At 51.9% G+C, this 25,657-nt stretch overlaps 1 protein-coding gene across 2 annotated transcripts in view; it reads right to left on the reverse strand.

Moving 5' to 3' along the window:
* LOC310689188 (SCO-spondin-like) overlaps positions 1-25,657 on the reverse strand; it is a 179,159-nt gene that overhangs the window by 128,666 nt on the left and 24,836 nt on the right. For both annotated transcript variants that reach the window (XM_083466452.1, XM_083466451.1), the window contains exons 17-27: positions 24,010-24,253; positions 21,629-21,809; positions 19,343-19,437; positions 17,836-18,092; positions 17,616-17,750; positions 16,451-16,653; positions 15,267-15,394; positions 8,467-8,576; positions 5,854-6,009; positions 3,512-3,605; positions 2,194-2,594 (exon numbers count right to left, since the gene is read on the reverse strand). In XM_083466452.1, coding sequence (XP_083322578.1) covers positions 2,194-2,594; positions 3,512-3,605; positions 5,854-6,009; positions 8,467-8,576; positions 15,267-15,394; positions 16,451-16,653; positions 17,616-17,750; positions 17,836-18,092; positions 19,343-19,437; positions 21,629-21,809; positions 24,010-24,253 — 2,004 coding nt within the window. The remainder of the gene's footprint in view (positions 1-2,193; positions 2,595-3,511; positions 3,606-5,853; positions 6,010-8,466; positions 8,577-15,266; positions 15,395-16,450; positions 16,654-17,615; positions 17,751-17,835; positions 18,093-19,342; positions 19,438-21,628; positions 21,810-24,009; positions 24,254-25,657) is intronic.

Consider the following 25,657-nt stretch of genomic DNA (forward strand, 5'->3'; position numbering starts at 1 on the left):
GGGTTGTTTTATTGTTTATTGTTATTTCTGCAATTTACATGCCACCCTTTATCCGAAGAGGTACAACATTAAAAGCATAATTTACATAGCATAATAAGAAAGGACAAATTTAAAAAATCACAGGTAAAAATCCCGCCCCAACACATTTTTAAAAGGCCATGGATTGTCTAATGGCTGAAGGCCTGGTTAGAGAGGAACATTTTTGCCTGGAGCCTAAAGGTATAGACCGTATTTTTCGCCATATAGTACGCACTTCCCCCCCTCCAAATATGAAGGGGAAATCTGTGTGCGTCCTATGGGGCGAATACAGGCTTTCGCTGAAGCTTGGAGAGCGAGAGGGGTCGGTGCGCACTCTCCAGGCTTCAGGAAGCTATCAGCAAGCCTAGGGAGCCCGGGGGAGTTCCCGCAGGGCTCCCTAGGCTGCGGATAGCAGTCTGCTGCCCGGCGCGCGGGCGCCCTGAAGCAGAGTGCCCCGCGCGCTGGGCAGATATCCGCAGCCTGTTGCACGGAGCATGGGGCACGCTGAAGCAGAGCGCCCCGCGCTTCGTGCAGACATCGGCCAGCCCCACAAGCTCGGGGGACAGCGGGGAGGCGCAGCACCGCCATCCCGCTGTTCCTCGACCTGTTTTGGAGGCTGGCGCCGGGGAGAAGCGCGCTTCTCCCCAGCGCCAGCCCCACAAGCTCGGGGGACAGCGGGGAGGCTGAGCGCCGCCATACTGCTGTTCCCCGACCTGGTTTGGTTTCCCCGACCTGGTTTTTTGGGGGAAATAAAGGATAAAAAAATTTCCTTTATCCCCCCCCCAAAAAAACTAGGTGCGTCCTATGGGACGGAGCGTCCTATGGGACAAAAAATACGGTAATGAAGTCACCAGGCGAGCCTCCCTGGGGAGAGCATTCCCTAGACTGGGAGCCACTACAGAGAAGGCCCTGTTCTCGAGTTGCCACTCTGCAGACCTCATGGAAATAGCACACGGAGAAGGGCCTCTGATGATGAACGCAGATTTCGGGATGGTTTATATGGGGAGAGGCAGTCCTTGAGGTATTGCGATCCTGAGCCATTTAAGGCTTTATAGGTCAAAACCAGCACTTTGAACTGGGCCCAGAAGCTCATTGGCAGGCCAGGATCATTGTAATATGCTCAAACTGTCTTGCTCCAGTGAGCAACCAGGTTGCCCAATTCTGCACTAGCTGAAGTTTCTAAACAGTCTTCAGAGGCAGCCCCACGCATCACACGGTGCGGTAGTCTATCCTAGAGGTCACCAGAGCATCAACCATGGAAGTCAGGCTGTCCTTGTTCAGATAGCGGTGCAGCTGAAGGAAGGCATTCTGGGCCACTGAGGCCACCTGAGCCTCGAACGACAGCAAAGGATCCAGCAATATCCCCAAGTTATGTACCAGCTCCTTAAGAGGGAATGTAACCCCGTTCAGAGCAGGCGACCTCCCATCCATCTCATCTGGGGAACCACCCACTTATCTGGTTGAGAGAGGACACGCCAGGACCTCTGTGGGCAGCCAAACTCCGCCAACCACCCACAAAATCTGCCAAACTCCACCACAATTGCTCCCTCCAAACCTCCTTTCTCAAACTCCAACTCTCCCCTGGCCTCAAAGGTCAGTGCAAAAGTTCATGGGGTTGCTAGCCTTTCCCTTTCTGTGGCATTTTTGCAGCTTCCCTGCTCTTTTCAGGGGGTTTTTGCCCTTGCAGAAATGATCTCTTTCAGCTTCTGCCTTCTGGAAGAAGGTATTTACAGGGTTATAAAGACTAGGACTAGCCGCCTGAGAAACAGTTTCTACCCAAATGCAATTCTGGTTTTAAACGCAGTATAAGGAGTATCTATAGGAGTATATTGTATTTTAAAATGGGGTTTCAGAGTTTTTAGGGGTTTTTGAATGTCTTGTGTAGATTTTTCAATTTCATTGTTCTGTATGGGACAATGACAATAAAGATATTGTATTGTATCGTATCATATTGTTCGGCAGTTTAAATCAATTTACTTAATTATTTCCCTGCGCAGACCATATACAAGAGTCAAAGATGTCTAAGTGGAGAGACACCTGCATACCCATTTTTATGCACACTTTACTCCAGACAGAATTCCACTTGCCCCCCAGGTCAGCTGGTAATCTCTCCCTGCGCCCCCCCCCCCCCCGCATTTCAGCTGCTCTGAGTGCCTGCCTTTGCTCTGCGCTCACCGGCCTCGTCGGAATGATCCGCAAAGCCGCAGTCCAGTTCCCCGTCGCAGAGATGCTCACGGGGGATGCAACGCCCGTTGGCGCAGCGGAACTCCTGCAAGGCGCAGGCGGGCAGCGGGCAGTCCCTCTCATCCGAGCCGTCGAGGCAGTCTGCAGTTCCGTCGCAGCGATATCCCCAGGGCACACACTGCCCGCTGGCGCACTGGTACTGGTGAGGGGCGCAACTCAAGGTGCAGAACTCGTCCGAGCCGTCCCCGCAGTCGTCCTCGTTGTCACATGCCCAGGCGCTGGGCACGCAGCGCCCGCCTGTGTGGCAGGCGAACTCTGTCTCGGCGCAGCGCGGCGATGTGGCACAAGGTTCTAGGGGGGTGACGCACTGCCACAAGCCGGCCTCACAGGAGCTGCAGAAGGGAGAAGTGTCAGAAAGAGCGGGATGGGTGTGAGGTGGGCACTGGGGCCGCCTGAGGCTCAGCGCAGTGCCACAAGGAGAGGTCATGGCACGACAGCTACGGCCATTCCTGCTCTTTGTGGGGTTTCCTTTCCAAAATTTATTTACACAGAGCTAAATAAAAGATATACAGTGGTACCTCCAGTTGTGAACAGGATCCATTCTGGAGGTCTGGCTGTATCCCGAAGTTTTTGCAACCAGAGGACCACTTCTGAGCATGCGCAAGCAGTGAAACACTTCCAGGTTTGCTGCTTTCGCAACCCGAAGTTTATGTTACCCGAGGGTAATATAACCCGAGGTTCCACTGTATATCAGAGCAGTTTACAACCCCCGGGGTACAGTGCAGAATGAACACCGTGTTGCACTTGTAAAGGTAAAAAAGGTAAAGGACCCCTGGATGGTTAAGTCCAGTCAAAGGTGGCCATGGGGTTGCGGCACTCATCTCGCTTTCAGGCCGAGGGAGCCGGCGTTTGTCCGCAGACAGCTTTCCGGGTCATGTGGCCAGCAGGACTAAAGCGCTTCTGGTGCAACAGGACACCGTGGTGGAAACCAGAGCACATGGAAACACCGTTTACCTTCTCGCTGGAGCAGTGCCTATTTATCTACTTGCACTGGTGTGCTTTCGAACTGCGAGGTTGGCAGGAGCTGGGACAGAGCAACAGGAGCTCACTCCGTTGCGGGGCTTCGAACCGCCGACCTTCTGATCGGAAAGCCCAAGAGGCTCGTGGTTTAGACCACAGCGCCCCCCGCGTCCTGCTTTTTACACCCCCCTGTAAAAGTGTTGAGGATCTGAGCAGTATTAGGTGCATTTATTGGTAGGTAGACAATTCTTCCCATCTCCCCTTCTCCAGCCAGCCTTTACAGACTTACCAGTTCCTGCATTCCTGCATCACCAGGGCTCCCAGTGGGAACAGAGTGCCCTCCCAGTAGCAAGGGCACTCGGAGGGGTCGATGCAGCGGCCGCCTGGCAGGGAAGGAACAGCAGAATATCAGGAGAGCCCTGTTGGATCAGGCCAATAGCCCATTGAGCCCGGCAGCCTCTTCTCACCACGGCCGGCCCCAGGTTTGAATCCTGCAAGCAGGATCTCTTCCCTGAGCAGAGCTCTTTGGGCGGATCTCAACACTTGCGGAAGCGCTGACGGGTTGCTGCAGGAATGGCGGAGAGGCATTTCAGTTTGTACCCAGCTGGATAGCCTAGTGGGTAGAGCACAAGACTTGTAGCCTCAGGGTCGTGGGTTCGAGCCCCACGTTGGGCAAAAGACTCCTGCATTTCAGGGGGTTGGACTAAACTGCTGCTTGCCTTCTATCACTGTGCCATTGAGAGCGTGCTCACTTATGGCTTATGTGTGTGGTACGGAAGCTGTACTACCCAGGACAGGTTGGGGTTGTGCAGAGTTGTTAAGGCAGCAGAGAGCATTGTTGGCTGCCCACTCTCCACCTTAGAGCAGATTTATGCCACAAGGTGCCATAGGAAGGCACTGGACATAGTAAAAGATCCATCGCATCCTGGTCACTGTCTCTTCGAGCTCCTGCCGTCGGGACGGAGATACAGGACGATGAAGACAAGAACGAGCCATTTTAAGAACAGCTTCTTCTCCAGAGCGATCTCGGCCCTGAATGGGAAGCCCGGACTTTGAAAGTCATCTAATCTCCCTTGCTGTATTATATTGTATTGTTTAATTAGTGTTTTTATGGAGCAGTCAAGTAATTTTGTTGTCCCCGAAGGGGGCAATGACAATAAAGATATTCTTATTCTTCTTATCTTCTTCTAGATCAGTGTTTCCCAACCGGTGTTCCGCGGCACACGAGTGTGCCGTGAGACGTTGCCTCGTGTGCCGCGAGATGCCTGGAGGGAGGCGGGCGAGTCGGGCGGCGAGAGGCGGGGCGGCGGCGGCGAGGAGAGGCCGCGCCTCCTGCTGCTGCCTGGCGCTCCTCCTCGCAGCCGGCAGCGCTGCCTGGGCGCCTCCTCGCGACTCTGCCTCGCTGGGTTTGGTCTCCCAGCAGAGACGGGTCACACGCGCCCCTCCCTCCCTCCCTCAGCCTGCGCGGAGGGAGAGCCAGAGAGAGGCATCGCTCCTGCGCGGCGGGAGAGGGAGCAGCCGGAGCGATGCCCCAAACGAACGCATGGGACCGGAGGGGAAATCCTCTCCGAGGCGGATTGAGCGCAGCTGAGAGAAGCCTTTCGAGGAGCTGCCGTGTCCCCTGGAAACCCCCTTCCCAGCTCTGCCTCAGCCGCCGCCGCCTCAGTTGCCGCAGTCCCTCAGTCCCTCGCTCTGCTGCCTCCTCCCACCCCCAAAGCTTGGAGGTTCCCCAGCAAGGGGGAGGGAAAAAACTTTCACTTTTGTGCGTCCCTCCCGGCCAGACGCTGCGTGCTGACGTCACGGGGCGGGGCTTTAATGGTGGTGTGCCGCGAGATTTTTTTTCAGTAAACAGGTGTGCCGTTGCCCAAAAACGTTTGGGAAACACTGAATCTAGATGACCCTCGGGGTCCCTTCCAAGTCTACGATTCTAGGATTTTCATCCATCCAGGGACTTCGCATCATGGCTGATGACCAGGGAGGACGGTCGTAGCTGCCCAGAGATGGAAGGATGATAAAGTTCCAACCAGAGAAGAATGGATAATCAAGATGTTGGACTATGCCGAAATGGCAAAATTGACAGGGAGAATCAGAAGCCAATAAGATAATAAATTTAATTAGGAATGGGGGGGAAACTTATAGATTATCTTAAAGAACACAGTTAAAAACATTAACAGGATTAACATAACACCTGTAATAATTCTGTAGTTATAAATGGAAATTTGAATACGATTTGGACAATATTATAGGATGCAGTATAAAATGAAGTACTATGGAAACCACAAGAGGGTGGAGGGAAGTCCACAGATCCAGGGAAACCTAGATGCGTATAAAACTGACTATAAAAACAAGTAGATTTGAATGTAAAAGATATTTGTAAAAACCTAAAATAAATAAATAAATAAATATTAAAAAAGGGAGGACGGAAGCAGCAGTCTAGTGCTGCTCTTCCCACACACCAGCTGACCCTTTGCAACCTTCTTCAGCACAGGGACCCAACGCCTCTGAGAATAATAGAATCGTCAAGTTGGAAGGTACCCCCAAAGGCCATCTAGTCCAACCCCCTTCAATGCAGGAGTCGCAGCAAAAGCATCCATAATAGGTGGTCCTCTGCCCCCCCCCCTGCCATCTTACCATGCACGACTTTGCCCTCCGGGCAGAAGCATCCCTCCACGCAGGAGAGGGCCTCGCTGCTGCAGTGCTCGGCCCCCTCCAGGCCGAAGTTCTTGCAGGTGGGGGGGCAGGCTGGGCCGCAGGCGTCATACTCCAGCCCGTAGTCACACTGCATGGCTGAGCAGGGAGAGAGGGAAGTGCTTGCTCGCTTACTTACTCATTACAAAAAACAAATAAATCACCAAGCATCAAGTGCTGTTTTGAGAGGCAGGCATGGCCACACCTGGCCCTCCAGCTGTTTGGGGACGACAACTCCCATCATCCCTAGCTAACAGGATCAGTGGCCAGGGATGATGGGAGTTGTAGTCCCAAAACATCTGGAGGGCCAAGTTTGGCCATGCCAAGGGAACTGCCTGGGGAATCCAGGGTGCATTGGTCTCAAAGTTCTTATTATTAATATGTACAGTATTAAATTAATATACTGCCCTTCATCCAAATATCACAGGGAGGGTTACAGTATAAAAACACATCAAGTACATAATGTAACAACGGCAACAAAACAATGACCCACAAACACCCTGACACATTTAAAAGGCCAAATAATAATAATAATAATAATAATAATAATAATAATAATAATAATAATAATTTATTATTTATACCCTGCCCATCTGGCCGGGTTTCCCCAACCACTCTGGGCGGCTTCCAACAGAACACTAAAATACAATAACCTATTAAACATTAAAAACTTCCCTAAACAGGACTGCCTTCAGATGTCTTCTAAAAGTTTGGTAGTTATTTTTCTCTTTGACATCTGGTGGGAGGGCGTTCCACAGGGCGGGTGCCACCACCTAGAAGGCCCTCTGCCTGGTGTGTGGTGTAGTGGTTAAGAGCGGTAGTCACGTAATCTGGGTAACCGGGTTCGTGTCTCCGCTCCTCCACATGCAGCTGCTGGGTGACCTTGGGCCAGTCACACTTCTCTGAAGTCTCTCAGCCCCACTCACCTCACAGAGTGTTTGTTGTGGGGGAGGAAGGGAAAGGAGAATGTCAGCCGCTTTGAGACTCCTTAAAGGGAGTGAAAGGCGGGATATCAAATCCAAACTCTTCTTCTTCTTCTTCTTCTTCTTCTTCCCTGTAACTTGGCTTCTCATAGCCAAAGGCCTCAGTGAAGAGGAATGCAATGAAGGCGCCAGGCGAGCCTCCCTGGGGAGGGACTGGTTTCACGAGGTCCTCCAGGGAAAGGAGCAAACTGTAAGACAAGGCTAGCCCTGCTCTCCCCAGCAATTTGTGCACCACTATTAGGGACAGGTTGGATGCAGAGGAATGGGGGGAGGAACCAGCTGGGGAACCCCTCCCCCCAGGGGAAGAAGGACCAGAGCCCACGGAGGGGTGGTGGGACGACAATGAGCGGTCAGAGAGTGTAGACTGGGAGGAGGAGGTGTTGGAAGCTGAAGAGGCAACAGGGCTTAGTGAGCGGGGAGAGTCTGTGGCAGAGAGAAGTCCAGAATTGGAGGCTGAGGCAAGAGAGGAGGGAGGCCAAGAGGCAGAGATGGGTCTGGCTGGTGAAGCAGCTCAGGGTGTCACCTCCTTCTGCTGCAACAAGCTCCCCTCCCTGCTTGTCTCCCAGAACCAGAAGAGGGCTGAAAAGGGCTGGGGAGAGAGAGGCTTCTTGCAGGCGCAGTCTCCGATGGCTTGGGGAAACCCTGGAGAGGAGGGGACTTAGACAATTGGGGGAGGCGGGGACCTTCAGTCTCTGCAGCCGCTTCATGAAGGTAAGACCCCCAGAACTAATGCCAGTGTACTGAAAGAAGCAAAGATCACCTGTGTTGAAGCAGTGATTCTTCAACACCCACTTCGTTGGACTGGTCATGTTGTGCGGATGCCTGATTGTCATCTTCCAAAGCAACTACTCTATTCCGAACTTAAAAATGGAAAGTGTAATGCTGGTGGTCAACAAAAGAGCTTTAATCTTAAAAGGCTAATCTTAAAAAATGTAGTATAAACACAAACAACTGGGAAACACTGGCCTATGAGCGCTCCATTGGAGAACAGCCTTTACCAAAGGTGTCATGGGCTTTGAAGACACTCGAACTCAGGACACAAGGGAGAAAGGTGCTAAGAGGAAGGCACGCTTGGCAAATCGTGATCAACTCCCGCCTGGAAACCAATGTCCCCACTGTGGAAGGACATGTGGATCCAGAATTGGCCTCCACAGTCACTTACAGACTCACTGTTAAAACAGTGTTTATGGAAGACAATCTTACTTGGTTATAAATGATCACCAAAGAAGAAGAAGCAGCTGTGCTCATTAGGCCTGACACTCCTGTACAATACATGTATACCAACTTGCAAGGTGTGATTGACTGCTGCCTCGCTTCTGTCAGCTGCCAGCTGGACCAAAGAATGCTAGGTGCATTGCCTCAGAATTATTATTTTTTAACTGCCTTGGTTCATGGAAAGTCTCTTCCCTTCTGGTCTGCAGCGTAAGTGGTAGGGTAGAGGCAGCAACATTCGGACAGTAAGGCCCACTGGCAACACTGCCCGGCTGTTGTGTCGCAGCTGGGCAGCAAAGGCTTTCCCCCCTTCCACACAGAGCCCACTTCCAGACTCCCAAACAAAAGCAGCATGACTTACGGCAGAGATCCTGGCTTCTCCAGCGCACAGGAACCCCCCGCTGGCTGCACTCCTCTGCGTAGGTAGCGATGGCGGTGCAGAGGCACTCGCAGTCCCCTCCGGAGTCACAGCTGAGGGGAGAAGAAAGTCAGGGAGGTAAAGGGACCCCTGACCATTAGGTCCAGTCATGACCAACTCTGGGGTTGCGGCGCTCATCTCGCTTTACTGGCCGAGGGAGCCGGCATACAGCTTCCGGGTCATGTGGCCAGCAGGACTAAGCCGCTTCTGGCGAACCAGAGCAGCGCACGGAAACGCCGTTTACCTTCCCGCCGGAGCGGTACCTATTCATCTACTTGCACTTTGAGGTGCTTTCAAACTGCTAGGTGGGCAGGAGCAGGAGACGAGCAACGGGAGCTCACCCTGCCGCGGGGATTCGAACTGCCGACCTTCTGATCGGCAAGTCCTAGGCTCTGTGGTTTAACCCACAGTGCCACCCGCATCCCAGGGGGACAGTAGAGGGACACAAGAGGGTCTCTACTCAGGAACAGCCTCCTAAGAATAGCCCCCCCACAAGCTCACAAGGTTCCAAATGCCTTCAAAAGTGTCTTCAAAACTCCCCAAGTTATCATTTCTAAAGCCCCTTGTAGGGGAAGACTCATTCCCTACCCCAATGGCCTCGTATCTGGTTGTGAATCTCCCTGATCACCACCACCACTACCACCAATAATATTTATATACCACTTAATATGCAAAACCCCTAAGCGGTTTACATAAAACATAGTAAGATAAATGAAAAGACAGGGGGGAATGTACTATCAATTAGGCTTGCCATATGTTTTCGGGTGTAAAAACGGCGTGGGGGGGGGGGGGGGGAATTTTGCCAAACTGGCAAAATGTCAGAGAAAACCCGGATGTATGGGAAAATGCAGCAGAAACCACTCAGAAAGCTTAAAATCACTAAAAAGCTCAACAATTTTTGGGGTCTTCCTAATAAAAGCTCAACAACTGCGGGTGTCAGGGATTTTATTTTTAGAAATATAGCAACCCTATGGAAATACAACATTTAAAACCAAAGATAAATAATAATAATAATAATAATAATAATAATAATAATAATAATAATAATAATAATAATAATACTGACCCTCCCCAGCCAGCTAACACCAATAAAATCACAGTAAAAACATAATAGGGGAAAATGAGAGGGGAGGGGGCAATTTAAAAAATAGGTTAAAATGCAATTTAAAATGCAGCCTCATTTTAAAAGTAGCCTGTTAAGTCGTGGGTTGACATAGCAGCCGGCACAGCGATTTCTTCAAGTAGCTCTTTATTATGGTAAGCTGGAATAGAACTGACTGTGAACAGCTCAGCCGGCCTGTATTTATAGGCAGCCGGCTGTCAACATTGTAACCACAACAGCCCAGAGTTCCCGCCTAAAATAACTGGCGCGGACCTGAGTGAAAACTATCTACAGACCTGAGTGAAAACTATATACAGTATCCCCCTGTTGGCCCAGGGTGAAACTACACTACATAACACCCCTCCCCACCGAGATAAGGCGTTAGTTACAATCGTAATGGTTTCCTTATATACAGCACTACGCGTAATGGTTCAATTAGGCACAAAAGCATATCGGTTACATTTCCCATACTTAGACCAACAGTGATACCTGTCCAACAACATAGTCCTTTAAATGAGTTGGGCGCTTGGAAACTCTGCCAGACCGCCGGGGACTGGTAGCCAAGTCCGGAGGGCCACACAGTTCTCGCTGAGGCTGTGGTGCGACCCTAGGTGGCGTTGGAACCAACTCCCCTGGATCCGCTGCTGTGAGTGGAGCCTCCGCAAGTGGAGTGGTCTGAGTCTGTTCTGAAACGGCTTGGTTCGGCTCCACGCTGGCAGTTTGCGAGGGAGGTGTAGGTGGGGCCTCGCCATCTGTACGTGTCTCTTCTGGAGCCGCAAGCGCAGTTGGGGGCACCTCGGTAGTGTCCAAGTCCCCAACCCTGCGCCTAAGCTGGTCTATGTGCCGTCGCCACAAGCGTCCGTCTTCGAGTGCCACCTGGTACGAGCAAGGTCCAGTGACTCCCACTACTGTGGCTGGCACCCAAGGGATGTCCCCCACATAGTTCCGGGCAAAGACCTGGTTTCCTGGGACAAATGACCGTGGTGCATTGGCACAGCCTGGGGGTTCAGCCACGGCAAAGTCTGGGTGTAGCCGGTCGAGCGGTGACCTGAGGCGGCGGCCCATAAGCAGTTCAGCAGGACTCCTCCCTGTGGCCGCATGAGGGGTGATGTGTTGCACGAACAAGTATTCGGCGACCCGCTCATGCCAGTCTCCCCGGTCCAGGCGCGCCAGTGCCTCTTTTGTCGAGCGCACCATTCTTTCCGCTTGCCCATTGCTGGATGGATGAAAGGGTGCCGTTAGGGCATGGCGGATGCCCAGTCCCAAAAGATACCGCTCAAACGTGCCTGACGTGAACTGCGGTCCGTTGTCAGAGACAAGGACATCAGGACACCCATGCGTTGCAAACAGGCCTCGCAGCACCCGGATGACAGCTTTGGTAGTGGTGGAGGGCATCAGGGCGACCTCCAGCCATTTGGAATAGGCGTCCACCACTACCATAAAGGTCCAGCCGTGAAAGGGGCCAGCCAGATCGATGTGCACCCTCGACCAGGGTGTCTTTGGCGTCTCCCAGGTGTGTCCCTTAGCTGCCGGTGGTGCAGGCCTCGACTCCTGGCACGCTTGACAGGCGGACACCCAGGCAGTGATGGCATCGTCCATATTAGGCCACCAGACGTAACACCGAGCCAATGCCTTCATTTTGACAATTCCCGGGTGGCCAACGTGCAGAGCCTCCAGGACGCGCTGACGGAGTCCCTGGGGAATCACGACGCGGTCTCCCCACAGCAGACAGCCGCGATGAGCTGAGAGTTCATGTTGTCTGGTTGCGAAGGGCTGGAACTCCGATGCAAAGGGCCCTTGTGGCCACCCCCTCCACACCCTGTTGAGCACCCGGCTGATGGTGCGATCCTGGGCAGATGCGGAGGCCACAGTGGCAGCCGATACAGGCGCTGCCGGAAGATCCTCAATCAGAAGGAGCGATGAAGCTGGAGCCGGGTCTTCCACAAATGCTGGAAGAGGGCAACGGCTGAGGGCGTCGGCATGGCCCATCGATTTCCCCGGGCGATGGATGAGCCGGTAGTGGTAGGCAGCCAGGAAAACAGTCCATCGCAGCATGCGTGGTGAGAGGACCGGTGGAGTTGGACGATCACCGGCGAGGAGGCCCAGGAGTGGCTTGTGGTCAGTGATGAGGTCAAAAGTCCTGCCATAGAGGTATTCATGGAACCTCTTCACTCCAGCCACAAGTGCCAATGCCTCCTTGTCGAGCTGGCTGTAATTCCGTTCCGTCGGAGATAGTGTCCTGGAAAAGTAGGCGAGCGGTGCTTCTCTTCCATCTGGAAAACGGTGACTAAGGACAGCACCGATGCCAAAAGGTGAGGCGTCGCAGGCAAGGACCAGCGGCCTGGATTCACTGTACTGTACCAGCACACTGTCTGAAGAAAGGAGAGCCTTGACCGCGTTGAAGGCCGCCGTCTCCCGATGACCCCAGGCCCAAGGCGTCTTAGTGCTAAGGAGTCGGTGAAGAGGCTCAGCCACTGTGGCTTTGTGGGGCAGGAACATGTTATAAAAGTTCAGCAGCCCCAGGAATGCCTGCAACTCCGTTTTGTTCTTTGGAGTGGATAGCGCGGATCTTGGATGTGGTTGGATGAAGACCGGAGGCATCGATAAGATAGCCCAGGAACTCTACCTGTGGAACGGCGATCTGGCACTTCTCTCTCTTTACCTTGAGCTCGGCCTCCTGGAACCTGGTCAGCACGGCACGGAGGCGCTCGAACAGCTGCTGGTGTGAGTCTGCAGACACCAAGACGTCATCAAAATATGGTACCACGCCTGGAAGCCCTTGCAGGAGACGCTCCATAAGGCTTTGGAAGATGCCAGGAGCCACACTCACCCCGAACTGCAACCGGCGGCAACGGAATGCCCCCCGGTGGGTGACGATCGTCTGGGCTTCAGCAGTGGCATCATCGACTGGCAGTTGTTGATAGGCTTGAGCAAGGTCCAGCTTAGCGAAGACCTTACCCTCACCCAGGGAATGCAGCAGGTGTTGGACAACAGGAACCGGATAAGCGTGCTGCTGAAGTGCCTTGTTGATCGTGCACTTGTAGTCAGCGCAGATTCTCACCGACCCATCTGGCTTGACAGGCGTGACGATGGGGGTTTCCCACTTTGCGTGGTCAACCGGCTCCAAAACTCCTTGGGCGATCAGTTTGTCCAGTTGTTCGTCCACCTTAGCCTTGAGAGCAAAGGGAACCCGGCGTGGCTTTAGCTTGATGGGGGCGACTTGTGGATCAAGGCTAAAGGAGATGGGCGTACCTGTATATTGGCCCAAGGTGCCGTCAAAAACCTCGGCAAAGTCTTTGACCAGACCCTCAGTCTCTGCGTTAGAGATGCAGTTGATGCCGGTGACTTCCAGGCCGAGGGCATCAAACCAGTCTAGCCCTAGGAGGCTTGGCCGCTGACCTTCGACCACCACCAACCGGAGCAGGCCCGAAAAATCCTTGAAGGCGATCCGGAACCGGCCAACGCCTACCACGGGAATGTCGTTTCCCTGGTAGTCTCTCAGGTGTACGCGGTGAGAGTCGAGTTGCCTTTTGGACACTCTGGGTACCAGTCTTTTGATGGTGCTCCATGACACGATGGACAGGGCAGACCCGGTGTCGATCTCCATGTCACATGGAGCTCCTTCAATGAGCACCGTGACGTTCAGCTTGCGTCGCGTAGGCGAGTCGGTTTGGCCAATCGTGGTTCCAGACGGGCAGCGGCAGTTGGTGAGAGCGAAACAACTTTCCTTGGCAGACTGGAGTGAAGACTTGGACTTGCGAGTCGATGAAGGGGGGTGTCAGACGGAGCCGAACGGCAGACCTTAGCGATGTGGCCCCTTCTGGAACACTTCCTACAGATGGCGTCTCTGAATCGACACTTGGCACGGGAATGGTTGCCTCCGCAGCCAGCACATTCCGGTTGGCCCTTGGACTTCTGTTGGAACTTCCTGCGCTCCCGCTTTGTCTGGTGCACGTCATCGTCTTCACTGGAGGATGCCTCCTCACTGCTGGCCTCTTCATGATGCACCGGAACTGGCTCCCTAGCAAGACGCGGGCTGCTGGACTTGCGGATCTCCTGGGCGGAGCGTTCAGCAGCTTCTGAGGCCACAGCCTCCTCAATGGCTTTCTGTAGCGTGAGGTCTGGCTTGGCTAGGAGACGCCGTTGCAGATGGATGTTCCGGACCCCGCAGACGATTCGATCCATCAGGGCATCGTCTAAGTCTCGGAACTCACAGTGCATTGCAGCCTGTCGCAGGGCGGTGGTGTAGTTGTTGATTGACTCCCCCTCTGCCTGGTTCCGGTGGTAGAACGCATGGCGGGCAGCAATCTTGGACGGCTTTGGTGCGTAGTGGTTGCGGAGCTTCTCTTGGATCGTGTCCCATGGTGTTGCCTGGACTGCTTCAGGCGCAACCAACGCTCGGGCCGTCTCAAACACCTCAGGCCCACAGAGGCTGAGGAATAGGCCCCGCTTCCGATCCTTTGATACTGCTGTCAGCTCGTTGGCTTGGAGGTAGCAGTCGAACCGAGCGAGGTAGGAGTCCCATGATTCAGAGGCTGGCGCAAACGGCGGTAGAGGCACAAGTGAAGCCATGATTCCGATGCCGGCGTGAAGGGCGATGGATGGAACACAGTGCTCTAGCCAGAACAGTCAGCTCTGAATTGGTTCTGCCCAGTGATTTCGCTCAGTGATTTCGCTCTGTGATTCAGCTCAGTGATTCAGCTCAGTTCAGAGGCTGGCCGCATCTGGCTGTGCTCTGATGTCCATCCATCCCACCTTCGTCGCCAGTGTTAAGTCGTGGGTTGACATAGCAGCCGGCACAGCGATTTCTTCAAGTAGCTCTTTATTATGGTAAGCTGGAATAGAACTGACTGTGAACAGCTCAGCCGGCCTGTATTTATAGGCAGCCGGCTGTCAACATTGTAACCACAACAGCCCAGAGTTCCCGCCTAAAATAACTGGCGCGGACCTGAGTGAAAACTATCTACAGACCTGAGTGAAAATTTGAAGATGACGAGTGAGACCTCGTCGAAACGTCGCCTAGACACCCCAACTCTTACACGGGAAGACACCCGAAGACACCAAAACCTGCATTCCTGTACCCGTGAAAATCTACGAAAGCAAATATCTCACCTCTACGGGGAGGAAACCTTCCAGCTGTTGAAGATGACGAGTGAGACCTCGTCGAAACGTCGCCTAGACACCCCAACTCTTACACGGGAAGACACCCGAAGACACCAAAACCTGCACACCTGAGTGAAAACTATATACAGTATCCCCCTGTTGGCCCAGGGTGAAACTACACTACATAACACCATGGATTAAAACTGTAAGGGGAGGAAAGTGTCAGACTGAGTCCAGACCAAAGGCCAGGCGGAACAGCTCTGTCTTGCAGGCCCTGCAGAAAGATGTCAAGTCCCGCAGGGCCCTGGTCTCTTGGGACAGAGCGTTCCACCAGATCGGGGCCACAGCCGAAAAAGCCCTGGCTCTGGTTGAGGCCAGCCTAACCACCTTGCGACTTGGGACCTCCAAAATGTTACAAAAAAGGACATCAGTAAAAAAATCAACAACAGGGAAGCCCTCAATTCAACATTTTTAATGTTTAATATATCAATAGATTACTATCAAGGTATAACGGCTATATGTCTCGCCAGCCCCCTACCCGCAGGCGTCGAAGATGCACCACTCGTAGAACTGCTGGCAGGGGAGTTCCTCATGGCAGGGGGCGAAGAGGTCCTGCAAGAGGACCCCACAGCGCTTCCGGGCCCAGGTCACACGGTGTGAGTTCACCTTGGTGGTGGGAGGGAGAAAGACAGACATGAGAGGGGCCGCTGACTTCACCAGAAGCACCTGCTGGATGAGGCCAATGGCCCACCTGGTCCAGCACCCTGTTCTCACAGCAGATGCCTCTTTTGGGGAAATCCGAAGCAGGATCCAAGCACAAGAGCCACTCTCTCCTCCTGCGGTTTCTAACAACTGGTACTGGATTGCTGCCTCCGACTGTGGAGGCAGAACAGAGCCATCCTGGCCAATAGCCATCTCCTCCAGGTTTGTGGCCAACTCCTGTGGCAGGGAGTTCCATAGGTTAACTAAGTGCTGTCTGAAGAAGATTTTTTCTTTTATCTGTCCTGAATCATCTAACATTTCAGCTTGGTTGTATGCCCACAAATTCTGGTGTTATGGGGGGACGGGACACTTTTGCCTCCCCTCTTTCTCCATGCCAGGCGTCATTTTGTAAACTTCTATCCTGTTGCTGCTTGCTCCTCTTTCCTCTAAACTAAGAAGTCCCAAAGGCTGCAACCATTCTTCATAGGGGATTCGCTCCATCCCCTTGATCATTTGGGCTGTGCTTCTCTGGTCTTTCCCCCACTCTAGAATACCCTTTTTGAGTGAGGTGACCAGGACTGTGCGCAGAATTCCAAATGCCGCCGCACTAAAGATCTGCACCTTCAGGGCTGCAACTGCAGCAGCCACAGGTTAAACCTTGACAACCTCCCCCAGCTTGTCCTCGTATGGTGACATTTCTCTTTATTGCACAGGAACGCAGCTGCATGCATTTACCTTTCAAGCTCCAGGACTGAGTGTTGCTGGAGTCCCACCCCCACCCCACCCCCGGTGAAAAGCCGCTCTCTAGCACTCCATCGGAGCAAACTTCAATTCAGGTTTTCTGCAGATTGACATTTATTCCGATGGAGTGCTAGAGAGTGGGTTTTCGTGGGGAAAGCTCTGGAGTTAAAAAGGATGCAGGGACACAGAACTTTAAAGCGTGGACCAGGCCTGTAAGAAGTAAATGTGGATCAGCTCAAACAGAGATGGACTTTAACTGGGCAGCCGACCTGGGCGTACCGTGCAAGGGTGCTCAAAATCCTCGCTGTTGACTTCAGGGCAGAGCAGGCTGACGCGCCAGGAGTTGCCAAAGAGATCTGCTGTGGGCTCTACAATGCCTTGCCGGCTGGTGAAATCGTTCTCAGTATCCCCATCAAAGTTCCCACACAGGCCTGACATGCGGCCTTGGTACATGGGGTCCACTTTGATGTAGATGCGGGTGCCTGTACAGAGAGGGGGAAAGGCTCATTCAAGTCAAAATAAAATCACAGCCTCTTGGAGTCCAAATAAAAGGAATACATGCTGACTTATTTTTCAACTTCATTCCCCCTTTCCGTTCCTAAGTTCTTTCCACCACCACCTCACAATTTTTTTCATTTTAAAAACAATGAAGAAACAGGACTTTCAGCCACCCTGTGTTTGGTTTTTTAGGGTTGTAAAATAGTTGCTCTGTGCTTTAGAGCTTCTTCTGCACAGGAAGATCAAAAGTTCACAGGAAAAGTCAAAGCTCATAGGAGGAGGATTTGCATAGGGAGGTTAAAAGCATTTAAGAGGAAATTTTGCACAGGTGAGTCAAAAGCTCAGCCTCGGAATATGGCAAGTAAGGAAAGAAAGAAATTTTACTCCTTATTGGCTCAAAGCTTGACAGGGGGATGAAAAAATGGCATGTAAGGAAAATTGGAAGATGGGGAGGGAGAAGAGAGAACTAAGGAAGAACTGAAATTAGAGCCCTCTTGCAAATAGAGCATAAACCTGAAACAAGGACCCAGGATACAACCTGAAATAGTTGGAAAAGCTTAACGGAGAAGGCTGGAAGCCTCTGTCTTGATCAATATTCACCAGGTTAGGAAACAGAACAAGACCGATTGGATACATTTATCTCTGTTTATTTTGCAATTATATGTCGTTTATTTTGCTCTTATATTTCGACTATAAACCATGTTTCTTTCCTCCAACTTTCTCAAGAGCTGTTTAACTCTCGGCTTTATTAAAGGTCAAGAGGTAAGGTAATTGGCCCACAATGCATAGGAGCCAACTCCTAGGGGCTGAGAGGTCTTTGCACCCCCAATAAAATATTTGAGGGGGCCACAGTCCAAAGTCACATCATGTGATTGAGTAGGTGGGGCAGGGCTTACCTCCCCCCCAACATTTTATTAAAGTTGGCACTCTTCCTGCCCAGTCTCACCTCCATCCCAGAGCACCGTCAGCCCCAGCTGGGAGATAAGCGAGAGGAAGAGCCCTGCTCTCTCCAGGGTCAGGCCATTCCCACTATACGTTTTCGGGGGGCGCACCGAAACCCCGTTCACGGTCACGTCTTTTCCTGGTGTGGACAGAGAAAGCCAATATCAGGAGGGCACGAGATGGGCAGAGTGGGCATGATACTCATCTCTTTCCCATTTAATTACCTCGGAGCAGGTGGACCACTGTGTTGCCAATGAGCACCACGACGGATTTGGTGCAGGTGGTGCGACTGGTGCCGCAGGGCACGTTCTCGGCGGTGACGGTGAAGGCCCCGCTGCTCTCCCGGGCCAGGATGTACTCACAGTCACCCAGGAAGGTGTAGGTCCGCCCGTCGAAAGTGATGTAGTGGGGGTCCCCGGTGGCGACGCACGTCCCAGCGCAGTGGTGGCGGCTGCAGTCCCAGCGCTGGTTTCGGCAAATGCTGCAAGGAAGGAGACGGAGGGACCACAAGGTGGTGAGTGCTGAGCCAAGCACCTCTCATGCCACGGGTCTGCAGCCAATGTCAGGAGCAAGCCAGCAGTCAATCACACAGAGAACGCGAAGTTAACTCTTTATTAGAAGAAACAGGATCTGCAGAGGAGTGCCAGGTCAAAGGAGCACAGCGACTCTCCTGGGTAGGTCTTGCCCCTGTGAGGCAAGCTGTGGAGACTGAAGGTCCCCGTCTTCCCACAGCTGCCTAAGTGTCAGGGACCGTGCTGAGGAGGGCTGCACTGAGGGGGAATGGTGGGAGCCACCCCTTCCCCCTGATCCTGAACCTTCCCAGGAACAGGAGGACTGCATAGATCTGGAACAGTGGTTTGCAGAGGGGCATAGTTCAGAAGGCAGAAGCTGGGAAATACTGGATGGGGGACAGCTAGGAGAAGAAGAAACACAGGGAGAGAAAGGGTTAACAGATTCACAGTCGTGGACAGCATTTCTCCATCGTCCTCCCCAAGGTTGAGAAGTGTTCAGAAAGTCTCAGAACAGAAAGAGCAAAGGGTACAAGCTCAGATTACAAAACAGATTATGAGTGATGTAGATTAATAGGGATGGAGGGGGGAGTGCGCCTTAATTGGGAGCGCCGCCATTTCTAGGGAGACGTGTTCTTTGGTCTCTCACTGTGATTATTATAGAATCTAACTGGTAAGACGTTCCTTTCATTTGATCTTCTTATTTACTGCCACGGGGGAGGAAGCCGATTCCCCAAAGCTCCTCCTCTGCCAGATCCTTCTCCAGCAATCTGAGACTATGCCAGTGTTATCTGCCTTTGCTCCTTCCACTGCATGCTGTTTCTGGATCTGGGAGACCAGCGGTGAGGAGCTTGTCGCAAGAGGAGGAGGAGGAGGAGACACCCTGGCTTCTTCACTAGCCTGACTCACCTCTGCCTCTTGGTCTCCCTCCTTCCATTCACCAGCTTCAGCTTCTGCCTCCGATTCTGGACTTCTCTCTGCTACAGACTCTCACAGCTCACTAAGCCTTGTTACCTCCTCGGCTTCCAGTACCTCCTCTTCCCAATCTGCTGCCTCTTCTCCCTCTGACCACTCATCGTCACCCCACCACCACTCCCCGGGCTCTGAGCCTTCTTCCCTTGAAAGTTCCCCAGCTGGTGCCTCCCCCCCCCCCCCACATTCCTCTGAGTCCAACCAGTCTGTGGCAGCCAGCATAGCACAGCAGACTTGGCTGAGTCCTTACCACGTGTTGCAGTCCTTGGTGATGGTGTCATTGGGCTGGTACAGCCGGCCGTTGTGGTGGCAAGGGCACTCCTCCGGGGAGACACAGCGCTCGTTCTGAAAGAAGGAATCAGCAGGGAAACGTGAGCAGGTCCTCCTCATCCACGTGGGGTCACAGAACAGTAGGGGACAGCAGGGCCGTCTTAAGCATATCTGGCACCGTGGTGCAAAACTCCCTCCAGCGGCCCCCACCCCCCGTTTCCCAGAGTTGTCCGCCTTTTTTTAGGGAGGACGGCGCCACTGGCGGGGCTGGAGGCGGCGGGCAGCGGCTGGAGAGTGGCTCCTCTGGTGGGGAAGAGGTGGAGGTTGGACGCGGCACTTCCTAGATCAGCTGGGCGCTTTGTGCCGCGGTGGCCATGGCAGACGGAGGGTCCGGGCGCAGCGCTGCTTCGGCGCAGCATGGCAGAGGTGGGCGAGGGTGGCAAGCTGATGCCAGGAGGTGCCGCCTCCAGCCTCCACCTCTTCCCTGGCACCCTCCAGAACTTGGCGCCCCTTGGCCACTAGCCTCTATGGGTAAGACTGTTAGAATATTCCGTTCCACCTTAAGGGATAGGCATGAGGGCATGAGACTGTTGTGTGTCACACGTCTGTTTACACTCCAGCACAGCTTGCTGGGAACTTCCGTTTGTGCATATCTTTCACTTTCAGCTGCTTGCTTTTGGACACGAAAGGGAGAAGACATGTTTCCCTTTTGTCCTGATGTATACTGAATAAACTGCTGGTAAATATGCTCAACACAGCCCTTTCCTGACACTTCTCTTGCACTTCTAAAGCTAGGGTTGCAGTTTTATGCTTATCCAAGGACTGGAGCTCGCCTGGCACACTGGCCGGTGGGCTGGGGCCTTCTGGGGGCCTGCCAATTGCCCCCTATTCCTTGGCTGCATCCCAACAAAGACTCCCCTGGGGGTCAGTCGGCCGCAAGCAACTCCCTCGGCCGATTGCCCAGGAACGTACAAAGCCCAGGAAAAGTTTCTTACCACTCACTTTTTAGTCAATATTTACAGAGAGAGGCTTTGGAACACGGCCTCTTGGATAATGGCATTGTCCCAAGTGAATCTCCACCCTCTTCTCTCCCACTTCCTCATTCCTCCTCATCATCACCTCCTGTACGGGTGCTGCTGCTACGCGCCCTCTGTCTTCGAGCTCTTTGCTCTCCTACTTTTAAGGCTCTCCGGGTTCTGGGAGATGGAGGGTCTGGGATGCCTCCTCCTCCTCCTCTCCCATGATTTCCCAAATTTCCCCGTCATCTGCCTCTGAGCTGTCACCTCCCTCAAACCCCTGTTGTAATTCTGAACCGTCTTCCTCTTCTCTGGAAGGATCAAACTGGGGAGGCAGACTCCACCATTCCTCCCCTGCCCAGGCCCTGGCAATAGGATTGTTTTGCTTTGTTTTAATAATAATCTTTATTGGTTTAAATTACACACATATACACAAAAAAATATGAAGAATTTACACTCTCATATTGCAGAAAGAAAGGAGAAAGAGAAAGAAAAAAGAAGAAAAGGAAAAGAGAAGTTTGCAAAAGAAGAAAGGAAAAAAGAGAGAAAGGAAGAAAAACAAATTTACATACGTAATCTTCCTATTAACATCTTAATAAACACTTAAATAAAAAGACTTCTGACAAAAGGAGTCTTCCAATCGTTCTCATTGCACTGTTTATACTATTTTTCTTTTTGTCGCAAAAAGACAATAGGATTGTAATGTTGGAAAGGACCCCTAGGTCAGGGGTCAGCAAACTTTTTCAGCAGGGGGCTGGTCCACTCTCCCTCAGACCTTGTGGGGGGCCGGACTATATTGGGGGGGGTGAATGAACGAAATCCTGTGCCCCACAAATAACCCAGAGATGCATTTTAAATAAAAGGACACATTCTACTCATGTGAAAACATGCTGATTCCTGGACTGTCCGCGGGCTGGATTTAGAAGGCAATTGGGCCAGATCTGTACCCCGGGCTTCAGTTTGCCTACCCCAGCCCTAGGTCAATCCCCTGCAATGGAGGAATCTCAGCTGAGGAATCTCTGGCAGATGGATATCCAACTTTAAGCACCTCAAATGAACAATATAATTGTAGAATTGGGAGGGACCCGTCCAACCCCTTGCAAACCAGGAATCACAGCTAACAGGGGGCCACCCAACCTCTCCTTAGAAGCCCCCGATTAAGGAGTGTCCACCTCCTTCTGCCTGTGGGGCAAGGAAGCGAAGAGAGGCAATGGGGATTTTGAGCTGGGCAGTGCCAGGGAAGGACTCACCAAGTAGACGGTGCCAGGGGGGCAAACGCAGCCGTCCGAGAAGCCGGCACAGCTGAGGTTCCCCTCGGGGCTGTCGCAGCTCCGCAGGCAGGAGCCGAAGGCGTAGACCAGCTCCCCCGGGCACAGGACAGCTTGGGGGCAGCTCTGCTCTGTGCAGTTCCATGCCCCATTCACACAGACGCTGAAACACAGGTCAGGAGCAAGGATATGTGAGTGAAGGGGTGCAGAGTGAGGTGGGAAGTCCATTCTGCAAACAATGCCAGCTTCCAAGTGTCTTTTTGGAAAAAGGGGGGGGTGCGTCCCTCTGCCGCCCCACTGAACAGCCACTCTCTTACCAGAGAAGAGCCAGCTTCCTCAAACAACAACAACAACAACAACAACAATAATAACAATTTATTATGTATTATTTATACCCCGCCCATCAGGCTGAGTTTCCCCAGCCACTCTGGGCGGCTTCCAATCGAGTGTTAAAAACAATACAGCATTAAATATTAAAAGCTTCCCTAAACAGGGCTGCCTTCAGATGTCTTTTAAAGAGAAGATAGCTGCTTATTTCCTTCACATCTGAAGGGAGGGCGTTCCACAGGGCAGGTGCCACTACCAAGAAGGCCCTCTGCCTGGTTCCCTGTAACCTCACTTCTCGCAATGAGGGAACCGCCAGAACATAGGCGCCGACTCCATGGGGCCTGAGGGGGCTCGAGCCCCCTCAAAAAAAAATTGGGGGGGCTCAGCCCCCCCAATAATTTCGGGCGCCCTTCCAGCAGAGCGCCGCCGCCGCCCCTCGCCAGCCAGCCAGCCAGCCAGCCGCGCGCCCTAGTCTGAGAGCCCCGGCCGTCCCCCGCGAGATTAGGGAATCCCTGGGGGCGGGGGCTCCTGCCTCGCTGCTTCGTTTCAGCTCCCGCGAGAACAGGGGAATCCCGACTGGCCACACCTCCCAGCCAGCCAATCGGCTGGCTGGGGGGCGTGGCTTGCCCTATTTGGGGCCGGAGCCACTTTATTTGCATATTCATGAGCTTATTTATTATTCATGAGCTTTCCCGGGCCCCCCCAATATTTTTTCTAAGTCCGCGTCCCTGCGCCAGAAAGCCCTCGGAGCTGGACCTCAGTGTTCGGGCTGAATGATGGGGGTGGAGACAATTGGAAACAAAAAGCAACCAAGTTAAAAATCAAGGTTTGGGACTTCCTGGGGGCTGGAAATATTGTTGCAGGTTTGGAGGGGTCAATCTGGACGATGCCCTGAGTCCCTCCCAATTATTGGGGTCCTGAATCTAGTTAGAATCTAAAAGAGGAGCTTGCAGAAGTAGTCAGGCATGTTTCTTTGTTAGGTGATGGCCATAGCTGGCTGCTTGTGTCCTCCTCAGCATCCCAAAAGGAGTGGCCAGATTGCCAGAGCTGCTGCTAAGTGATGGGGCCCCTCCAGGCTAGTGGCAGGAAGGGCTTTCTTCCACTCCCTTAACAAGCGGCTAGGAGCCAGAGAGGTGCGAGGGAGCAGAGCTGGAGACACAGAATGGCAGATCAAGTTGATGCCAAAATGGCTAAAATGACTGGAAGAATCAGAAATCAGGAAGACCAAAATTGTAAGAAGGAATGAGGGAAATTTATAACTTATCTTAAAGACCATTGTAAACAGTAAAAAAATAATTAGTAGGATTGGAATATCACTTGTAGCTTAATGGTGAATTTTGGAGAGAATGGAAAGGTAAAAGATTTGGTTTTTCATAAAAGATGCAGGAGGAAACCCAGCCAGATGGGTGGGGTATAAATAAATAGATTTTATTATTATTATTATTAATATTAATATTCCCACAAAGGGGAGGAGGGAAGTGGAAGAGATTCCTTGGAATCTTGTTTTTATGTTGCATGTTGGATACGTGGCTGTAAATTTAAAAACTATATATATAGACACACACACATATATAAAATAAATTTTATTTATGCCCTGCCCTCCCTGGCCAATAAAACATAATGGGTCGAGAGGCGGTATATATATTTAAAGGAAGCTGGAGACACAGAGACCTGCTTGCTTTGTACTGAATCCAAAGCTGCTGTGAGGGGCCCCCTTCTTAATCCTCAGGTTTTACATATGTGTAAATAAAACCCCATATCTGAAAAACACCAGGCCTCTCCTTAGACTCACGTTGCAAACACCCCGCGGGTTATCGCGCGTCAGCCGAGATCACGTGGCTGAGACATTCAATGAAACCAACCTATCCCGTAGGGCAGCCACAGACAGGTCACAGGGTGATTTCATCAAACATCTCCTTCCACTCCACGAGAGCCAGAGGACGGTGCCATTGTCGGTGCCCCTGCTGAGATCCCAGATCCAATACGCCCCCCTCCCTCCGAACACCTCGCCTCCCAGTTGCCTCCGCAAAACGTACCAGGTGTTGCAACCCTTCTGGATCCTGCTGCCAGGGGGGTGCACCTCTTCCCCATGCGCACAGGCGCACATGGCAGGCTGGACGCACTGCCCGCCGTCGTCCAGCACCGTCCCCTCTGGGCAGTTGCAGCCGGCCACGCAGACGTGGTCCAGATCCTGGCAGGGGCCCAAGCGCAGGTCAGCGCAGGTCGTTCTGCAGGGGGGCGCACATTCCCGATAGACTTGCCCCCCAGAACATGGCGCCGCTGTGGGGAGAGGGGAAAGGTCAGGATCCTGCAAGCAAGAAGCCCTCGGGGTGACACTGGGTCTTCAAGGAAGTTGTCAGGGTCTTCAGCACAACTGAATGCTGAACAGCAATGAAAGTTTATTTTGTGTGCATGTGGCCAAATCGTTTTTATTAGTTTTCCAAATTTTACAAAATTAAGACGAATTCAATACAATTTCTGCAAAATCTGGCTTCCTGGACTCCATTCTTGATGTGACCAAAGTTTTCTCTTGTTGCTGCTTTATTCTCCTTGGTCATTTCTATCTCACTTTCCATTCCCTTCAATTATATTACAAGAGTTTTTTGTTGCTTTTAAACTTATTTATCCTTAATCATCACCTATCTGCTTGCCAGTTCCTGCACGCGAGCAGAAACTAAATACTTTTTATCACGTGGTGGTCTTGTAGTAAGGTTAAAGCTTACTGGGAAATGATATATAATGAATTGAAAAAGATGTTCAAAAAACACCAGAAGCTTTTCTTTTGGGAATCATAGGGACAGAACTACCTAAACTGTATAGAAACTTATTCATGTATGCGACTACAGAGGCAAGAATGTTGCTCACCCCAAAATGTAAAGAAGCAGAAGTCCCAGCAAAGGAAGAATGGATACAAAAACTTATAGAATACAGTGGTATCTTGGTTCCTAAACGTCTTAGTTGACGAACAAATCGGCTCCTGAACACCGCAAATCCGAAAGTAAGTGTTCTGGTTTGTGAACGTTTTTCAGAAGCCAAACGTCCAATTTGGCTGTTGGTATTTTTTCTGGAGCCAAGAAGCCAATCAGAAGCTACTCCTTGGTTTGCAAACGTTTTGGAAGTCAAACAGACCTCCAGAACAGATTGAGTTCTAGAACCAAGGTACTGTTGTATGCAGAAATGGCGAAATTTACCAGAAGAATAAGAAATCAAGATAACAAACTTTTTCATAAAAGAATGGAAACAGTTTGTTGAATATTTACAGATAACTTGCAAACAGATAAAAACATTGGCAGGATTATTGTAAGAACCCGCAGTTCCATAAGAGTTTATATTTAAAGTAGATAATTAAATAAGCAAATAAAATGAATTTGAATATGCAGAATATATTAAAAAAAATAAATTTAAGGAATCGCAGAAAGAGGGGGAGGAAACCAAACTTTGAAATGTTAAAACGATTGTGAAATTATTGAAATGTGCAAATTTGAAAAAGTATAAATAAAACTTAAAAAATAAATACACGCTTTTCTAGTGTCTAGGCTCCAGCTGAATGTAAATAAGGGATCAATGTGCTCGGAGGAACCCACCTCCAGCCCCCCCTGCTGCCCCCTGACCATTAGGTCCAGTCGTGGCCGACTCTGGGGTTGCGGCGCTCATCTCGCTTTATTGGCCGAGGGAGCCGGCGTA

This window comes from Podarcis liolepis (genome assembly GCF_965112155.1).
Source record: "Podarcis liolepis genome assembly, chromosome: 12".
NCBI classification, from domain to species: domain Eukaryota; kingdom Metazoa; phylum Chordata; class Lepidosauria; order Squamata; family Lacertidae; genus Podarcis; species Podarcis liolepis.